This window comes from Anomalospiza imberbis, chromosome 25, assembly GCF_031753505.1.
Source record: "Anomalospiza imberbis isolate Cuckoo-Finch-1a 21T00152 chromosome 25, ASM3175350v1, whole genome shotgun sequence".
NCBI classification, from domain to species: Eukaryota; Metazoa; Chordata; class Aves; order Passeriformes; family Viduidae; genus Anomalospiza; species Anomalospiza imberbis.
Window position 1 is genome coordinate 5,143,380 of NC_089705.1, and position 19,855 is coordinate 5,163,234.

General features: G+C 50.2%; 2 protein-coding genes and 2 long non-coding RNA genes across 4 annotated transcripts; 3 read left to right on the plus strand and 1 right to left on the minus strand.

Moving 5' to 3' along the window:
- The first annotated feature begins 1,790 nt into the window (after positions 1 to 1,790).
- MARCKSL1 (MARCKS like 1) lies at positions 1,791 to 3,114 on the plus strand. The gene is made up of 2 exons (XM_068172400.1): positions 1,791 to 1,958; positions 2,551 to 3,114. The coding sequence occupies exons 1-2, from the start codon at positions 1,896 to 1,898 to the stop codon at positions 3,112 to 3,114; spliced, it is 627 nt and encodes a 208-aa protein (XP_068028501.1). The 5' UTR covers positions 1,791 to 1,895.
- Positions 3,115 to 5,889: 2,775 nt separating this feature from the next.
- LOC137462503 (uncharacterized) lies at positions 5,890 to 6,363 on the plus strand. Its single transcript, XR_010993707.1, has 2 exons — positions 5,890 to 6,151; positions 6,184 to 6,363. It is a non-coding gene; the product is annotated as an uncharacterized lncRNA (long non-coding RNA).
- A 706-nt stretch (positions 6,364 to 7,069) lies between these two features.
- HDAC1 (histone deacetylase 1) lies at positions 7,070 to 19,726 on the minus strand. The gene is made up of 14 exons (XM_068172938.1): positions 19,568 to 19,726; positions 15,618 to 15,730; positions 15,112 to 15,229; positions 13,794 to 13,868; positions 12,584 to 12,722; positions 10,955 to 11,096; positions 10,111 to 10,203; positions 9,713 to 9,821; positions 9,481 to 9,621; positions 9,197 to 9,305; positions 8,978 to 9,108; positions 8,111 to 8,257; positions 7,930 to 8,014; positions 7,070 to 7,577 (listed from the first exon to the last, which is right to left on the minus strand). The coding sequence occupies exons 1-14, from the start codon at positions 19,614 to 19,616 to the stop codon at positions 7,550 to 7,552; spliced, it is 1,479 nt and encodes a 492-aa protein (XP_068029039.1). The 5' UTR covers positions 19,617 to 19,726; the 3' UTR covers positions 7,070 to 7,549.
- Positions 9,815 to 10,447, plus strand: LOC137462504 (uncharacterized). Its single transcript, XR_010993708.1, has 2 exons — positions 9,815 to 9,998; positions 10,133 to 10,447. It is a non-coding gene; the product is annotated as an uncharacterized lncRNA (long non-coding RNA).
- Positions 19,727 to 19,855: the final 129 nt, after the last annotated feature.

Genomic DNA, 19,855 nt, shown 5'->3' on the forward strand with positions numbered 1-19,855 from the left:
GCCAGAGCCACGCTGGGGCTGCCACCAGCCCCCCCAGCAGTGGGAATGGTCCAGGGGGCATGAGCTGCTGGTGCCATTCCTGTTTGGGGTTCCTCACGGCTTTGGGATGGGACATGGGAATGTCTTGGGGCTGTTGTGTGCAGGGGTGGATTTGGAAGGGTCCCGCGAGGGCTGGCGCTGCTTGAGGTGGTTTTGGCACAGCCAGAAGGGGATGGCGGCGTGGCATGAGATGGGGTGGGATGGCACAGCAGCACAAGGCCTGTTTGCACTCCAGGATGAAATGAAGGTGGGAAGAGAAGTGTGGATTTGCTGTGGATATTTCCCAGGGCTGAAGGGCTGCTGGGACAGCAGGAAGGGCTCCCCAGCCAGGTTTTCCTCCCCAGCTGGGAACACCAGCCTGGAGCTGGGATTGGGAACAAACACCATGTGCCCGCCAATCCCACACTCTCTTGCACTCCTGATCTTCCCAAACCCAGGAACCTCCCTGGAACCGTGTTTTCCAGCAGGGAACACCCTGCCCAGCTCCTGTGGCTGCTCGGGACACTCCGGCCCTCACGGCCGGCCCGGCAGCCGGCCAAGGGCTTTTTATCAACTGGCACCCAAAAGTCAATAAGGAAGATGCCGCCTGTTTTAATTAACAGCAATTTCGCTCTGCCGGGGGTGAGCCGATGTGCCGGGGGGGAGGGAGGGAGGCCGGAGACAAAACATGACCTTGTTGGTGCAGCACACACAGCAGGACTTTGTTTTCCCCTCGGAGTCTGGCCTTGGATGCTGCTGGGCTCGTGGCACAGCTGGGTGCTGGGGACAGGGGGTCCTGTCAGCCGTGGTGGCTCTGGAGCAGCGCTGGTGGGAGCAGGGTGCCTGGCAAACTCCAGAGCTCGGGGTATGGCACCTGGGAGCTGTCCTCAGGGAGTGCTGGGGGCTCGGGGCTGGCACAAAAGGGGTTTTGGGAGCCCCCAGTGAAATGCAGGGGTGGCTGGGTGCTGAATCCCCGCTGGCACTGCTGGATCCTGGCAGGGATCCTGCAGGCCCCAAGCCAGTGCAAACAATCCATCAGTTCAGTCCCGTTTTCCTTTCCCCTCAGCTCTCCCATTCCGGGAAATCAGAGAGGAGGAAAAACCCAGAGGGGGAAAAGCTCCCTGTGCGTGTGCCAGGGCGCTCAGTGAGGTGGGGTGTGACACAGGGCACAGCCTGGCCCCACAGCAGGACCCGGCCCCACAGCAGGACACCCCGGGGACGATGGGGCTGGGATGAGCAGGGCCCTGGAAGGAGCAAAACCCCGGGATGAGACACCCTGGGGGGACAGGACCATGGGGTGACAGGACCGAGGCCACCCGCACCAGGACAGTCCTGGGGGGGGACAGGAAGGGGCCAAGTGGCACCATGGGACCCTCCCAGGGGTGACAGGGATGGGGTGAGCAGCACCCCAAGGGCGACAGGGCTGGGGGCACGAGCACTGCAGGGGTGTTGGTGATGGGGACAAAGGCACCCGGGGGTTCTGGGCTTGGGGGCAGCAGCGCCCTAAGGGTGGGTGAGCAGCACCCTGGGGTAATGGGGTTGGAGGAGAGACACCCCAAAGCTGTCAGGGATGGGTGAGCAGCGCCCCGGCGGTGACGGAGCTGCCGTGAGACCCCACCCAGGACGGGGGCGCCCCCACCCCACCCCACCTGCCCCGACCTCCGGGGGCGCACAGGCGGGGAGGGGGCTCGGCAGCCACCAGAACCCCCCGGTGCCGGGCGGGGCGGCGGCTCCATCGCGCTCCCCCCGCCCCCGGGGCGGGCTCGGCACCGTCCCGCCCCCGCCCCTCGCCTTATCAGCGGCCGGCGGGGGGCTCGCCCCACTCCCGCCCAGCGCAGCCGCCGCGGCGGGGCCGCCACCTCCCCAAGTGCCGCACCATGGGCAGCCAGGGCTCCAAAGCGGCGGGCGGCGACCCCGACACCGCCAAGGCCAACGGGCAGGTGGGTACCGGGGGGTACCGGGGGGCACCGTGCGCCCCGCCGGGACGGGAGGCAGCGCGGACAAAGGCGCGGCGGGGAGGGCGCGGTGATGGAGCCGAGGGGAACCTTCCAGCCGCGGGGGGACTCTCCAGCCCGGCGGGCACCGGGGGATGCGGCACCGCCCGCGCCGCGCCCCGGGCTCCCCCCGGCACCGGGCGGGTCCCGTCCGCGCCGCGCCCCGGTACCGGGAGTGGAGCGCGGGCGCCGCCCGGTGGTAGCGCTGGCCCCCCCCCCACACTGAGCAGATCCCCCCGTGAGACCCCAACCCAGGCTCGCTGCACCCCTTTTTTTATGGCTCGGCACCCCCCGGTGCGCTCCTTTCCCTCGGGGGACCCCGCTTTGTGCCCGGTGCTCCCCGTTTCCACCGGCTGCAAGCCCCCCCCTTCTCCCCGTCGCGGTGCCCCCCATCCCCGTCTCCTTTTCCCCCGTGGACTCCCCCACCCCCCCGCGCTCGGTGCCCCCCGTTTTCCCGGCCGGGAGCCCTTTGTGGGGTGCGGGGGATTTGGGGAAGGGGCACGGGGTCCCGGCGGTGCCTAACGCGCTCCCCCCGCAGGAGAACGGCCATGTGATCTACAACGGGGACATGACGCCCAAGGCGGGGGTCGAGGTGGCCCCGCAGAACGGGAACGGCTCGGCGGAACCCCCCAAGGAGGAGAGCGAGGGCGAAGCGGGCGGTGCGGACACCATCGAGCCCGCCCCGGCCGCCGCCGACGGCGCCGAGCCCAAACCCGAAGGGGCCGCGGCCCCCAAGGACGCCCCCAAGAAGAAGAAGAAGTTCTCCTTCAAGAAACCCTTCAAGCTGAGCGGCATCTCCTTCCGCAAGAACAAGAAGGAAGCCGGGGACTCCTCCGGCTCCTCGCCCACGGAGGAGCAGGGCAGGAGCGAGGAGACCCCGCCGGGGGGGCTGCAGCCCTCGGCTCCCCCCGAGGAGGGGCCGGCCGAGGAGCAGGAGGGCGGCGAGCCCAAGGATGGAGGAGAAGCCGCGGGCAGCCAGGAGGAGGAGAAGCAGCAGCAGGGAGGGGAGAGCCACGGAGACACTGCCAAACCCGAGGAGCCCTCGAAAGCCGCGGGGCCGGAGCCCACAGCGAGCCCGGCGGCGGAGCAGAAGGAAGAGTAGAGGCCACACGGGCATCGTCCTCACCGGGGACTCTCACGCCGCCCTCCGACCCTCCCCGAGCAGCCCGGATCGCCACGGACTCGCCCACACCGCCCCGGCCCCCTAGGACGGACAGCACGCCCCGCACACCCCCGCCCTCGCAGGTATTTCTCTCCCCGTTCCTGGTAGAAAAACTGGTTTGGATTCCCACCGCCGCCGCCACTTGGAGTAGTTGGAGCTGAAATCCTTGGAAAAAAGAAAAAAAAAAAAAAAAAAAACCCACCACCAACAACAAAAACCAACTGGGGAGGAAGATTTGGGAAGATTTGTCCCGGATGCCCCTGGAGTTTACAGTTTGTGAGAACCCGGATCCCAAATCCTGCTCTGGATCTCTCCAGCCTCCAGACTGTCCCCTCTCCTCCTGCTCCCACTGACTGTTCAATGGGATTTTTGATTTTTTTCTTTTTTTTTTTTCCGTTTTGTATTTTTTTTTCCTTTATTTCTCAGTTTACATTCCTGGTTCTGACTTTTTATTTCCAGTATTTCGTGCTTTTTATATAGAAATCGATGGTTTAAAAAGCTAATCTGGTTAGTTTTTTATAATGTCTTCTATTGGCTTAAAACCATAAAGCTTGTAAGTCCGCTGTGTTTAATTCTGCTTTAAGGGATAACTTTTAGGGTGTGGGGTGGAGAGAGGGGGCCCTGCCAGCTGTATAATGTGAAGCCAACGTTGTCTTTTGTTTTTTTTTTTTTTCCTCTGTAAATAATTTTTTTAATGGCCAAAAAAAAAAAAAAAACCGCTTGATTTGCAATTTTCTAACTTGTAAAAAAAAAAAAAAAAAGACAAAAAAAAGAAAAAAACTAAAAAAAAAAGAAAAAACAACAAACCCAACCAAACCACCAAACAAAAAGCTGTAACATTTGAAAGGAATAAATGGTGACCCCCTTATGGGAGAGCTCGAGTCCTTCTGAGTGCCAGGGAAGGAAGATGGCAGTTGCTTATTTAGCCCCACAGCTGCTGCCTTTAATCAGCCTCGCCGTTAATTGACTCGCAGCAGATGCAGAGCCCGGCCACAAAGGACTTTCCCAGCCCAGCCCCATCGCTGCTCAGCTGCCTGCTCCGGACCTGCTTCCCTCCCAGTCCCTCTTTTTCCCCGAAAAACCCTGGGGATTTTACTCAGGATGAGGCGAAATTCCCGATTTGAAGCTTGTTTTTTTTTTTTTTTTTTAATTTTAATCTGGTTTTTTTGTTGGTTTTTTGTTTTTTTTTTTTTTTAGAGCGGGATTAGCTCCTCTGGGCTGAAAGGAGCACAAAAGGCGAGGGCTGGGAGCAAAGATTTCCTGAACAAAGGGAAAAGGAGGCGACAATGGAGCCTCTGTCCCTGCTCCTGTCACCTGCAGCGGGGCCCGGGATGGATTTTCCCGAGGAAGGAGCAGAAAGGATGGATTTTCCTGGGAAGGAGCTTCCCTGGAAGCTGCTCCTGTCACTGGGATCGGGGTGGCTTTTCCATGGAAGCTCCTCCATTTCATGGCCTTGCTCCCAATTTTCCCAGCCCAGCTGTTTTGGCTGGAGAAGAGCAAAAAAAAAAAAAAAATTGAAATAAAATAAACCCCAAACCATTGTTTGCCCAATGGGCGCCACCCTGGCAAGGGCTCGAGGTAGATGGGAATACCCAAAAAATTCCATGGTTTATGTAAGGAAGCCAAAATCAGGGATCTGCTTCCCAAATGGATTCATTTCTTTGAGCAGAGTGCTGAAATAAATGGGATTTTTAACCCAATTTTGAAGGCAAAGTGGGATTTGAGAGCATCCAGGCTCTTCCCGAGCCTCGGGGTAGGTGGGAATATCCAAAAATTCCATGTTTTAGGCAAGGAAACCAAAATCAGGGATTTGCTTTCCAAAGGGATTCCTTTCTTCGAGCAGAGGGGTGAAATAAATGGGTTTTTTTACCCAGTTTTGGAGGGGATTTGGGAGCATCCGGCGGAGCTGCAGCCTGGCAGCCATTTTAGGAATCCTGGAAAAGGGAAGGGCTCGGGAAGGGGGAATTCAGTGGTGATCCCATTCAAATCCCAGGGGTTTTGTTCAAAAAGGGGAGGATTTAATGGTGGGAGGGAGGATGGAGCTTCCCAGGGCTGTTCCAGCACGCAAAGTCTGCTGAGCACACACAAAAAGCTGCTTTTTTTTTGGGCTCCAAAAAGAGCAGATTTGGGGTTTTGTGGCCATTTCAGGTGTGATCAGCACTCAGCTCCACAATGGGGCTGCTCCTAATTAAATAAAGGAGTTTTCATCCTCTTGGATTCTGGATAAAACCACTTAAATTCAGCCCAATGATGAATTCAGTTCATCCCTGCCCATCACTTTATTATTCCCAAATTGCTCCACTCCAACCACAAAGGCAGCCAGGGTCAGGGATGAGGAGCCAGCTGGAATTTGGGAATAAAATCACCCAGGTGAAGCTGTGAGCAGAAAAAAATCCCCGAAGCCTCTCACATTTTGGGTTCCTTTTTCCAGGGAAAATCTCAAGGCTGTTTTGTAAAAACACTTGGGGAAAAGGCAAAAAAATAAACACAAAAACCCAAATAACTTACAAAGGAAATAACAATTTACAGAAGAGATTTAAGCAGCTGTTCAGGTGTAGGATGAATAAATAAATGAAATGTTTTGGTGGATGGAATTAAACCAACATTCCTCAAAGAAGGAGGGAATTAATGCCTTCTTTTTCTTCCCAAATCCTGATTCCACCTCTAATTTTTAATTGGGATCTCCGTGAGCTCTAAGAACAGCTCTGAAAATGAATTCATTAAGCAAAAAGCAGGCCAGGCTCACACCAACCATAGAAACGGAGCAGTTTTATTACAAAGGTTCTGAAAATTCAAAATAAACGCATCTTTAAAAAACCACAATAGATTTTCCCCTCCCTCCCACATTCCCCAGACACAAAGTTGCACTGATCTCTCTCTTGCTTCACGTAAAAACACTGAAAATCAGAGTGAAAACCTCACTCAGACCCCAAAGAGACTAAAAAAACTCCACGGTGAGGGGGGAAAAAAGAGGTGAGTGGGGGGGGGGGGTGGAAAAAAACCAAGGAGTTAAAAAAATAAACCCTTTGAAAAAGAACCTGTGTGAAGTTTTAGCAGCATTATTGGAGTTGAAACCCTCAGCAGTGCTCCCGTGGGAGGGTGCAGAACCTCTGGAATTCCAGAGGGATCCCCCTGAGAAAGGAGAGCAGCGTGTGGGAACTGCCTGGAAAAAAAAAAATTAAAGAAAAATTTTAAAAATTCTAAGATTTCCCCCCACCCCAACCCCTACCCCCGCCACCAAAAGTTGTTTTCCCCCCTCCAAAAAAGCTCAGCTGTACAAAAGGAGAGGTAAAAGGTCACAAAGGAGATTTGAGGGTGTGTGGGAGGAGGGAGAGGAGCTGTGAAAACGCTCAGAGCCCCATCTGCTGTTCCCTCAGAAGGCAACAGGATAAAAAGGTTGGGATTTACTGGCCCTGGGAGGGAAATTCAGTTGGAAAACTTGGCTTAAAAATCAGGAAATAATTGGTTTTTTAGGGACACACGTGAAGAAAAGCTGTCAGCGGGGCTCTGGGCTGGCTTTGAGGGGGTTTCTGAGGTTTTCAGGAGAAAAATGAAGCCAAAAGGGGAGGAATTTTCTCCCCACCCAGAGAGGGGTAAAAAATAAAGAACAGGTAAAAAATCCCATCCCTTCCCTCCCTCGAGGTGTATCAAATGCTGCCACAATCCCTGGATCCAGGAGATCATGGAGAACTGAACCACCCCCTGAGGGTGATTTTAATTTTACATTTTCCAGATCTGGGCTCTGGGGTTGATTGACTTAAAAAATAAAAAAAAATACTTTTCAGGGGTTTTTTTCAGCTGCTTCATCTCTTTCCCCAAGTTTGCTGCAGGGAGGAGCCAACTCTGTTCAAGAACTGCACAATTTTGACCCTGAGAAGTGGCACCAGCTGGCAGGTTCTTGTTTTTTGTCGTGGTGGAATCCAGCTGAAGACCACAAAAGTCTCTCCCAGGCTTCATTTGGGAATTCTCCCATGAAAAACAACACCAAAAAAAAATCGAGGAAAACCAAGAATTGATGGCCATCTTTCCACCTAACCTGAAATGCAGACACTACTTCTACTTAAATTATTCTTTTTCAAGGTTATTTCAGAGGAGAGAGGGAAGGGGAGGAAGTGATTTTTGCGTTTTCAGAGCCACACCAAGGAGGGGCAGTGGAAGGCAAAGGGTGAAACTCCCTGGTCACCAAAGCTGGGCTGCTCAGCAGAATCCTCCCCTGCCTGCTCCCAGTGGAGTGCAGCAAGGAATAATTTACAGTTCTCCAGTCATTTATACAATTATATAGAAATATATACAGAAAACATATATAAAATAGAAATCCTGTGGGGAGGAGGCAACCCAGGAGCTAAACCTACGACAACCAGCCAGCTGCAGCCACTCAGGTGGATTTTGTCTCTTCCTTCACCCTGGGGAAGCAAAAAAGAAAGAAGGATTTGGCTTAAATCAAGAATTTGGGTTTGGGTCTAACAATAAGGCTTAAAAGTGTTGCTTATCTGGTTCATTTTCAGCTAAAATGTAGTAAAATTTAAATGAATTGATTTTTTTAATATATTGCTGAAGGGAAGAGCAGTATTTTGAATTTTCAGCCCTCTCAACACCTGCAAACTTCTTCCAATGAGGAACCTGTGACAAAGCCAACCAAAGTGCCACCCAAATTGTCACATCAGCCCCTCAACCCTCCCAAAGCCCCCTGGGCATGGGCAGGAGCCAGGCTCACCCCCCCAAAGCCCCCTGGGCATGGGCAGGAGCCAGGCTCACCCTTTGGGTTCTGCTGCTGCTGCTGCTGCTGCTGGTGGTGGTGCTGGTGCTTTTTCCTCTTTTGCTTTTTCCTCTTCCTTCTCATCTGGAAAAAAAAAAATAAATAAAATTAAAGACACAGAGCAGTGCAGGAGGAAAAATTCCAGGCAGAATTGCAGGAGGTGCCAGCTCTGCTGCTCACCTTTCTTCTCCTCTTCCTCCTTCTCCTCCTCTGCCTTCACACGTTTGGCTTTCTTGAAGTTGGCGACGTTCTTGCGCCCTCCCTCCCCCTCATCCTCGGAGTCAGAGAATTCCTCATCACAGGATATTCTCTTGTTGGAATTTCGGACTGGAAGGGGAGAGGACAGAGCTTGGCTGAGCACATTTTCAACATCAGGAGGTTCCCAGAGGTTTCCCAGCTCACAGAAATCAGGGTTAGGCCATGACAAAAGCAGTTTTTGTGGGACCTGCTACATCTTTGAACTCGTCCCTTCCCACCTGCTCCACGTGGACAACTTGGATTAGGCACAGTGGGATGTCTAGACCTGACAGCAGGTTTAGAACCAGCCTCCCACTGCCAAATCTGTCTGCCAGATCCCAAGGGCCAAGCTGGATAGAAAACTCCATTTCTCACTGCTGGGATCACACCCAGGATTCTGCCAAGGATTCTGGCCCAGCACTCAGCAACTGCTGGAATTCTCCCTTGAAAACCAAAGTTTTTTGCCATTATGGAAATCACCTGGCAGGAGAGTTCCAGCAGTGTTCTGTCCTACAAAAATCCAGCAGGGAGGTGGGAATGGATTCAAATCAGAGAGGTTAAAACAAGAGTGAAAACCCGGGCACAGAGCCCGAGGTGAAGCTCCAGCCCTTCCACGGGGTTTTTGGGGGCTCCACAAAGCTGCAGCCCATGGGTTTGACTCTGGATGTCCCCACAAACCAAGGGGGCTAAATCCTGGAGTCAGAATTGCATTTAAACCCTACATCCTCCTCATGAAGAGCTCATGGATCCTGCTCAGCTTTGGGCTTTTCCCAGCACAATTCCCAGCACAATTCAATTCCCAGCACCTACTGGAAATGCGTTTTTCAGGATCATCCTCCTCCTCATCCCCACTGTCTTCCTGGACAGCATCCTCAGGAATTGGCTGCATCTGGACCCCGGGAGCGTGAGGGAGCATCCTCAGGTTCTCGAAGAGCCGCTGCCTGGAACCAGCCAGGGAAGGACACTTTGTCACCAGGGGCCACCCAAGGCCACCAGCCCCTGTGGAAGGGTCGTTCTCCCAACACTCACTTGATTTTCTCCAGGTATTCGTTGGTGTTCTGGTTGGTCATGTTGGAGGGGCTGATGTGGAGCTTGAAGTCTGGCCCAAAGTACTCAAAGTAGTCATTGTATGGAAGTTCTGGGGGGAAATTAATGGTAATTAACACCAAATTATCAGCAGGAACAGCAACAGCACTCAGGGCATCCAAACGGGATCATCCCGAGGTAACAGAAGCCCAGCAGCAGCACGTCCCTGAGCTCTTGGGGGTATCAGTGATGCCCAGCCCTGCTCCAGGGCTCCAGGGGGGAGTTACCATTGGGAATCTCAGTGTCCAGAGCCACAGCAGTCTCGTAGGTCCAGCAGCGAGCCACGTTGCGGATCGTGTACCCCCCTCCTCCCAGCATCAGCATGGGCAGGTTAAAGCTCTTCACAAACTCCACACACTTGGCATGGCCTGCAGTGCAAACAAACAAAGTCACACTCACACATAAATGCCAGTTTTTCCACGGAATCTCCTGCTGTGGCCGTGGCTGGTCAGCTCCTACCTTTGATGGTGAGGTTGAAGCAGCCCAGCCTGTCCCCAGACAGGGAATCGGAGCCGCACTGCAGGACAACAGCACTGGGCTGGAAGGTCTCCATCACTTTGGAGATCACCTAAACAACAAAGGCCCTGTCACCCCCTGCCCACAGGCCGCTGTCACAGCAGCACAGTGACAGCCAGGCACGTGAAGCCATCCCTGGTGCTTCCACAGCTGCCCTGCCAACACTGGGGCTCTCACACCGAGGAGCTCCCGCACAGGCCCCGATTGTTCGGGGGGAACAGAGCCCTTGGTGAGTCTTGTCACAGAAAAAGAAAAAAAAATCAATAAAATCCCCCAAAGAATGGCCCTAAGGACAGAATGGGAGCCACAGAGGATCCCTCAGCAGAGGAGGCTTCACTTACAGGCTTGAAAATGGCTTCGTAGGACTCGTCGTCGATGCCGTCCCGCAGCGGGTAATTGACAGCGTAGTACTTCCCTTTGCCTGCCCCGATGTCCTGTGGGGTGAGAGAGGAGACCAGAGCTCACCTGAAACCCAAATTCTGCCCCAAACTGGGAAAGGAAGCTCAGAACACAGTCTAATCCATATATTAGGCCAGAGTAATTAATATTGTTAAATATTAACGATTCACTGCAGAGATGCACAGCAGCGGTCTGGGCTGGTCAGAGCAGTCACTGAGTTTATTCAGTCATTGGATTCTACTTTAAAATAAAAATAAAATATTCTACACTAAAATATTATATATTTTAACATTTCTTTTATCAATCTCACCCAAAGTGGTTTATTAAAAATAGTTATTTCATTTATGGTGCAGCACCAAGCTCTTGGCAGGGCTGAAAAAATACAAATCCTGAAAGATGAGAGGATTTAGATCAAAAATCCACAGTTCCTGTAAAAGTCCTATAAAAATAAGTGAAGGACCTTTCACCACCGAAAACAGAAGTTCTGGCAATGTCAAAAGTCACAGGTGACACTTTGAGTCCCAGCAGGAAATGCCAATAAAAATCCACTCCCTGAGAAACCTTCACCCAAGAGTTTGTGTCACCGAGCTGGGGCTGCGAGGTGACCAAAATGTCACCTGCAGAGTCATTTTCCTGAGCACGGCCCCACCAGAGAGACTGAGAGCAAAGATTTGGGTTTAATAAATGAGCATCCACCCCTCTGCCCTCAGAAAATCAGTGTCACCCAGAGACAGCCAGGAAAGCTGGAGAAAACCCCACATTTCCTGGGGATTTGGTGGCTCTCACCCTCAGGTCCCCAGTTCCTGGGAAATATTCTCCGTATTTGTGGAAGGACACGGTCATGACCCTGTCTGTGGTGTAAAAAGCCTCCTCCACCCCATCCCCGTGGTGGATGTCGATGTCAATGTACAGCACCCGCTGGTGGTACCTGGAAAAAAAATCAGAAAATTGCATTTATTCCAAGGAAAAAGTGCCTCCAGAGCAAAGTGGGAGGAGAGCACGGAATTGAGGCCAGGATTTACAGGGGAAGGGACAGCAGTGGAACAGAGAATAAAGTGACTTTTGCTGCTGAGGTTGTTTCAGATTCAGCCCACTTTGGTCAGATTCAGCCAATAAAGGGCATTTTTAGGCACATTTTTATGCACATTTTTCTGCCCAAGCCTCCCACAGTGAGGCTTGCCTGGAGCCAGAAGCTGTCGCAGGGCCATGGGTGGGACAAAGAACAGCAGCAGAAAAATGTAACATCCAAAAAGCTCCAAAACTCCTCTGCCTCCTGCCGAGGCAAACCTTGCACTGGGGACATTCCAAATTCCCTGTCTCAAATCTGAGGGTGAACCCAGAAGCCATGGATATCCCTGTGCCAGGAAGGTGGGAGATCCCAGCCCCTTTATTTCTAACCTCAAAAATCAGAATTTAATTAATTTATAATAAATATAATCGAGTTTATGTATTATTTATCATACTATAAATAGAATATTTATTATAATAGTAGAAATATAATTACTTCTAATAAATAATAAAGAATATAATTATAATTCTATTATAAAATTATCTACAGTAAAATTATTATAACTATAGATATTATATATAATGTATTGTTATATAAGCATGCAATATTATATGTAATATTATGTAATATAATTCTATATTATGTCATATAATAGTATATGATAATATACAATATTATTATATAATATATATGCTCTAATATATATTGCAATTATATAATTATATAATATTATCATACTATAATACTATAACATAGTAATATTAATCTATATTGTATAATAGACTATAATACTAATATATACTAATATATTATATATACTAATATATTTTAATATAATATTACATGTAGTAAATACTACATTATATCATGTCATGTCATATTATATTGTATATATATTATATATGACATATTATATTTATAATATTACATTCTATTTATCATATTATATTATAGTATAGTATATTATAGTATATTATAGTATAGCATATTATAGTATATTATAGTATATTATAGGACAGTATATTATATTTATCATATTATATTTATCATATTATATTTACCATATTATACTTACCATATTATATTTACCATATTATATTATATTATATTTATAATATTATATTATATTTATAATATTATAGTATATTTATAATATTATATTATATTCTATTATTTTTATAATATTCTATTCTATTCTATTCTATTTATAATATTCTATTATATTTTACATTCCATTCCCAAAAATACCTTTTGGAATTTTTTTTTTTTTTTTTCCCCCCAAATCTCCCAAAATCCCTTTTGGGAGAGAGGGGAGCAGAGCCCAAAAAACCAGAAAAAAAAAAGCAATAAATAAAAACGACTGAGGGAAAGCAGAGAGGAAGAGGGGCCAGCGGTGCTGCCCGTACTTGAGGAGCTCCAGGATGGCCAGGACGATGTCGTTGACGTAGCAGAAGCCAGAAGCTTCTGATTTTTTGGCGTGGTGGAGGCCTCCTGCCCAGTTGACTGCAATGTCTGTCTGCTGCTTGTTCAGCTTCACGGCGCTGGCTGCGGGAGGAAATCACAGCCAGGTTAAAGCAGGAGGGGAAAGCCTGAGGAAGAGCCCGAGGTGAAGCTCCAGCTCCTCCCCAGGGTTTGTGGGGGCTCCACAAAGCTCCTGCTCAAGGGTTTGACTCTGGGTGTCCCCCCAAAGCAAGGGAAAATGGGAGATGTTTCTCGTCATCAAATATTTCTCTCATCGAATGTTTCTCATCATTCCTGCTTTTGCCTCAGAGCAGGAAAATCCCCACAAACCCAGCAGCCAGCTGGGGCCACGCTGGAGACAATGGGAATTTCTCAGAGCCCTGAACAGATCAAGGTTTTAGCTGAGAGAAATTCAGGTCACTGAGTGGAGATGCACCCAGGCAGAGGAAGTTCTCCTTCCCCAGCCCCTTCCACCAACTCTGTGCACGTTCTGCAATCTCCCAGGATCCAAATAAACCAGGAATTCTGTGGAATTCTCCAGCCCTGGGAGCAGAGAGAGCACAGAGCTGCTTCAGAACCTGCTGCAGTCAGTGCTGGGGTGCAGCTGGCACAGGAAATACAGACTGGAGGTGTCATTGCGGCAGCAGCAGCCACAAAGCTCTCAGACTGTGCACACAAACAGCTTTGCTGTGAGTTGTGAGAAAATAAAAAAAACATTTCAATGTTCCAGCTCTCAAACCTTTCAGTTTCTGCTTTGCCTCATGTCCAGAGTTGTGGTTTTTTAAAAACAGCAGCTAAGTCACCCTGGTCTTTTCTTTCCAGGTTGTGCCTGCTCAGAGTGAGACTTTTACAACTTTTATTTCAATGTAAAGCTCAGGTTGATTTTTTTTTTTAATTTAACCGTGCTGTTGTGGTTTTGTTTTAACTCTTTTTTAACTCTTTTTCGTTGTTGTTGTTGTTGTTTTAACTCACTGGTGATGTTACAGAGCCATTCACACCTGCAGTGAGGTAACCCAAATTAGCGCTTAAGACATGGAAAGGGATTCAATAAGCAAAGCTTGGAGAAATCTGGATTTCATTATTAAATCAGCAACAGGTTCACAGAGACATAATATAAAACACAGAATAAAAAACACACAGGATTAGTGATCTTACCGACAGAGCCTCCAGCAGAGAGCTGACAGAACTCAAAGAGCCCATCAAACACAGGGCAGTCCTCCCCAACATTAACTGGAAGAGAATGGAAAAGAGTCATAAAAATAAAAGCAGAAATAAAACCCAAATTTTACACCAACATCTGGATTTGAAAAGTGGCCAAAAGTGTTAAACAAAATGCTGTGATCAAATGATGCAATGGAAATGTGTGGCTGACACTTTGCACACTCCTTTAACTTCAAATCACACAGTTTTGGGTTCTCAGCACAACTGGAGTTTTAGCTTCAATAAATTTTTACTGTAATTAATTCCACTATTAAAAATAGTTACTCATTACAAGAAATTAAACTTCAGGCCCTTTGATTTACTCTGCCCAAGTCTGGCATGCAAAAATGGAATTAAAGACTGTTCATTCCCTTTCCAGCAGGTTTTGTTGAAGAAAAGCTCTGACCTTTGCATGTTTAATTTTCACATTTTGGCTTTTTCAGGAATAAAAACAGTACACAAAACACTGAGCACCAGAGAGAGCAGAGTGTTCATGAGCTGTGGCTGCTCCAGGGGTAAACAGATCAGTTTGGGTAAAAAATACATTTTGCTGGATGTCATTTGGTGGATTAAAGAATATCAGGGACTGGGGGGAGGCTTTCAGTGTGTATTAATCATGAACCCTGTGCAGAAATATCTGTCCCCTTCAGCTCACAGGGGGTTTCCAAGAGTGAAATGTTGTTTAAATGAAGCTTGAGCTCTCCCCACTGGTTGTCTGGGCTTGTTAGAAATCTATTTTGCCAAAAAAAAAACATCAGCTCAGAGTGGCTGAGACACCAAATCCAGGTTTTTGTACCATTAAAGAGCCTCTTCATGGATTGGAGAGGTTGGAACAAGACATCAGCTCACAATCAACCTACAAAATCATCAGGGATTGATGAGTATCTCACCCTGCCACATTTCCAAGCTGCCACTGCCCTGAAAATCCTTCAGATTTGGGGGATTGGGGTTTTTAAATTTGCTGGTTTTAAATGCCCCAACTCTTCTGGTTGAATGAGCATTAGCACAAAATCCACACGGGTCAGAAATGGAGCAATTCTGTCATCTCCAAGCCAGGAAAGGAATTTAGGCAACAAGAAAAACCCAAAATACAACCAGCTCAAAGGATTTCCCTCAGCTCCTTCAGCCTGAGAGAGGAACCTGGTTTTAAATGTTTCATTCACCAGAAAAATCAAAAAAAGCAAAGAAAGGAGAACAAAAACTGATAGAAGTTTATCCCAAAGTTGTGGAGCTGGGCTGGGATTGCCAGATTTTCAGCTGCAGCATCACTCACATCTTTGCATCTGCTTGCTGTACTCAGACATGTTGTCAGGGCGGATGGACCTCAGGAATTTGATGTAATCATCACTGTGGTACTTGGTCATCTCCTCTGCATTGGCCTTGTGAGGACGCTGCAAGGACAGCAACACAGCAAGGATTGCTCTGGGATTCATTCCCTCCCTAACTCCCATCTCCAGTCCCAGATTTACCCCCAGGAACTGTGAAAAGTATCAAAGCAGCAGTGTTAAGAAGAACTGAATTTGAAAGGCAAGAATGGCACTGTTGGCAAGGGTTACATATGCAGACATGGATATAAACTTAAATTCAAGGTTAAAAACCAGTTTTCCAGTCTCCAAAGCCTCTCTGAAGCACAGAACCCCTCACTTCACCACTGAGAAGAAACCACAAATACATCAGCACAACTGACTGGGGTTTATTCCTTTCCTCTCAGAGAAAAAGCTCCAGTTAAAGCCTGAAACAACAATGATGACATCCAATAATGAGCAGCCCCACACTTACATAGATCTCCATCTTCCTGTAGAGCCCGTAGTTGAGCAGGAGGTTGTGGGTCATGCGGATCCTGTGGGGTTTCATGGGATGTCCTTGGCCATAATAATAATTCCCAACATCCCCTGGAAGCAGAAAGGAGTTCATCAGCACTTCTGGAGAGGGAATCATCAGCTCCTCTGGGATTTATTTCTCCTCCACGTGGGGGATTCTCCTCCAGTGGTTGGGATCTCCCACCTTCCTGGCCCAGGGATATGCATGGATTCAGGGTTCACCCTCAAGTTTGAGAAAGGGAATTTGGAATTCCACCAGTGCAAGGTGTCCCTGCCTTTGGGAAGGGGCTGGAATTGGATCACTGGTGCTGGATCATCTTCCAACCCAAACCACTCCATGGCTGGGGCAGTACCGAGGGAGAACCTGCAGGATTTTGGGCCAGAGGAGCTCAGGGCTGAGTGCCAGGGATGTCTCCCAGGTTCCAGGGGGTGCTGGGAGCAGGAGCCCTGGAGTTAATCCCAGCTCAGACAGTGACTCAGCCCAGGAACACTCGGCCTGTGCCTCACTTTCCTCCTGTTTACCCAAGGGAAACGGGATCCAGGGAACTCTGGACTCTGCAAACACCACCCAGCTCTGCTTTTACAGCTCCACACTTGGCTTCACCCCTTTTTTATTCCTTCAAATGCTCCAGAGGATTCCCAGGCCTTTCCAGCCACCCCCCAGGAATTATTTTATGGGACCAGCGGAACAGAGTCACCTTCCCACATGGATCTTCTCCTCCAAACTGAGCTCACACCTCACTGATAAATGGGGTTTTTATTCCACCTCCTTTCCCAGGGGCACTTATTTCCCTGAAATTCACAGGAATTTCCCTTTCAGATTTCTGCCTGCTGCCTGATTTGGCTGCAGGAAGCAGGAATGTCTCCCAAGCCTCATTTTCCTGGGAAACCAGACCAAGCTGTTCCTGGGCTAGAACAACTCCTGCTCCTTTTGGGAAGCAGGAGATGCAATCCGGTCTGGCCGGTGACTCAGAGGGGAGAATTCATATTTCATCACCACTCTCCACCTTCAGCAGAAGCAGTTTTTCCTCCTGTGGACATGGATCTATTTTCAGGCAGGAAAAGGAGATGCCAGAAGTGCAAATCCCACATCCAGGCGAGTCTGCTGCTGGAATTGACCTGCCTGTGGAGCTCTGGGGGAATGTTCTTTCAGTAAATAGAATTTTTTTTTCAGTTAATACATTTTTCCCATTGAAAATAATTCTATTTTCTGAAATTTTAACAATCCATGTTGGTGTAACCACCCTGCCAGTTTTAGGGATGTATTTTACTACCTCTAAATCAAGATTTGGGGAACTTGCAAGACATGTTTGAGGCTCTGCCTAGAAAATACAAGCACAGAACTCTGAGAAGCTTTTAAAAAATCACCATCAGCTGTCCAGGGAATGCCCTGGGCCAACCCTGAGCTCCTGTTCCCTGTGCTGAGCACATCCCAAGCCCTGTGGATCCCTGGATGAGCTCAGCTGCTCCTGGACGTCAGAGCAGATTAAGGAGTGTGAACTTAGCAGGCTCTGCTGGGGTTAAACAAATCCCTCCGCGAGGAGCTCTGAATGGAGAAATTCCATCCAAACCTTTCCTCAGCCCCTCAGGATTGCAAGGAAGAACCCCAATTCCTTCATCCCATGAAATTCAGGAAATTCCCAAAGCAGGTTGGGCTGTTCCAACCTCCCAGCGTAGAAAATAAAGGGGTCCAATGAACAAATTATTTATTTCCTCTCAGTAAAAGCAGCTTTTTACCCCTCAGCTGCAGATGTTCAAAAGCTGCTCAGAAAAGAACAGTGAAAAAGAAAAAAAAATTTAAAAAAAAAGGCACTAAAACCTCACCACAAAGCATGGAACCCAAATTTGTGAAATTCTTGTGCATCAAAGACCTGCAGGGCAGCAGCATTTCAAACAAAACAACTGCTTATTTCACATTTCAGATATAATTCAAAGCCTTTAAAAATTATAACCCAGCAGGGCTGAAAACCTCCAATTTAAGGGGGGAGAAAAATCACATTTTTAGAGGGAAAAAAAACTCCTCAGCATAGGATTTGGAAAAGCCTCCAGCACTGGGCACATCCTTAGAGAGGGAAAATGTAGCAAGAAGAAGTTTTATTTGATTTCAGGCCAAAAAATTGTGTGGGAACGGAGAATTGCACAAGGTCTCTGACACAAGGTGAGCACAGAGCCCGTGAAAAACGAGCAGGGGAAGGGGACTGGGATTTCTCAGCCCCACAGGACACCCAGTGAGGGGTCTGGGATCTGTTCCTTCCCTGCTGCACAGGGATGCTGAGGCAGCCCCAAAAGGAGCCACAATCCACACTGCAGAGCCAGAACTGAAGGATGCTCCTGGCCAGGAGCTCCATGCACACAGCCACGCAGCCACCCTGGCTCCCAAAACCTTTTTGTCCCCTCCTGACCCCAAAACGCTGTCCCAGGAGTGGCTCGTCCTCCTCGGAGCCCTCCCCAAAATCCCCCTCCAGCATCTCAGCATCCAAAGCCTCTCCTGGCCTCGAGCCCTTCTCACCAACCCCAGACCCTTCCCAGCCTTTCCCACCTCCCAAATCCCCCGATCCCCACATTTCCCCATCCCACCCGACCTCCCTGATCTTCCCCCAAACCCCCAGATCCCCACATTTCCCCATCCCCCTAATCTTCCCCCAAAACCCCAGATCCCCACATTTCCCCATCCCACCCGAACTCCCTAATCTTCCCCCAAACCCCCAGATCCCCACATTTCCCCATCCCACCCGACCTCTCTGATCTTCCCCCAAACCCCCAGATCCCCACATTTCCCCATCCCCCTGATCTTCCCCCAAACCCCCACATTTCCCCATCCCCTGATCTTCCCCCAAACCCCCAGATCCCCACATTTCCCCATCCCCCTGATCTTCCCCCAAACCCCCACATTTCCCCATCCCAATGATTTTCCCCCAAATCCCCAGATCCCCACATTTCCCCATCCCAATGATCTTCCTCCAAACCCCCAGATTCCCACATTTCCCCATCCCCCTGATCTTCCCCCAAATCCCCAGATCCCCACATTTCTCCACTCCCCAGATCTTCCCCCAAATCTCCAGGTCTCCACATTTCCCTATCCCATCCCTCTAACCTTCCCCAAACCCCCAGATCCCCACATTTCCCCATCCCCCTGATCTTCCCCCAAACCCCCACATTTCCCCATCCCAATGATCTTCCTCCAAACCCCCAGATCCCCACATTTCCCCACCCCCCTGATCTTCCCTCAAATCCCCACATTTCCCCATCCCCCTGATCTTCCCCCAAACCCCCACATTTCTTCACTCCCCAGATCTTCCCCCAAATCCCCAGATCCCCACATTTCTCCACTCCCCAGATCTTCCCCCAAATCTCCAGATCTCCACATTTCCCTATCCCATCCCTCTAACCTTCCCCAAATCCCCAGATCCCCACATTTCCCCACCCCCCTGATCTTCCCCCAAACCCCCACATTTCCCCATCCCACCCCCCCCGATCTTCTCCCACTCTTCCCATTCTCCTCTCCAGTGCTCCCCATATCCCTGCCATGCCCCCCACACCCTTCCCATGCCTCTCAACCCCACTAAAAACCCCACACAACCCCTGACCGCCATGCCCTGACCGCCCCGCCCATCAATGCCCCCAGATATCCATCCCAAAACCTCTAAACCCCCTCACCTCCATGACCCCAATGATCCCCCATTACCAACCTCTCATCCCTCCCTCAGTGACCCCATCACCCTCACCCCCCTCTCCATTACCCCCTCAGTGACCCCTCACCCCCCCCCCCCATTCTCCCCTCACCCCTCGACCCCTCCCCTCAACCCCGCCTCCTCCATCCCAGATGCCCCCTCAGCCCCCCACTCCCCCCCGGCCCGGGACGGCTCCCCCGCGGCCCGGCGGCCCCGGCGGGTGCCCGCAGCCCCTCACCATCGTAGTAGTAGCAGACTTTGCGCTTCGTGCCCTGCGTCAGCGCCATTTTCCTGCCTCCCCTCACAGCGCCCGACCCGCCGCCGCGCCGCGCAACCAACCCTGCCCGCCCCGGGCCCGCGGCCCCGCCTCCCGCGCCGTTCCGCCCAATCGCAGCTCTCCGTTACGCCCCCTCCCGCCTACCGACCAATCGCAAGCCGCAGCGGCACCTAGCACGTTAGGCTGAGCGCCGGGGATGCCTGGGCTGTACCACTGCGGCGGGGGATGGGGGGGGCGGCTGTACCATCG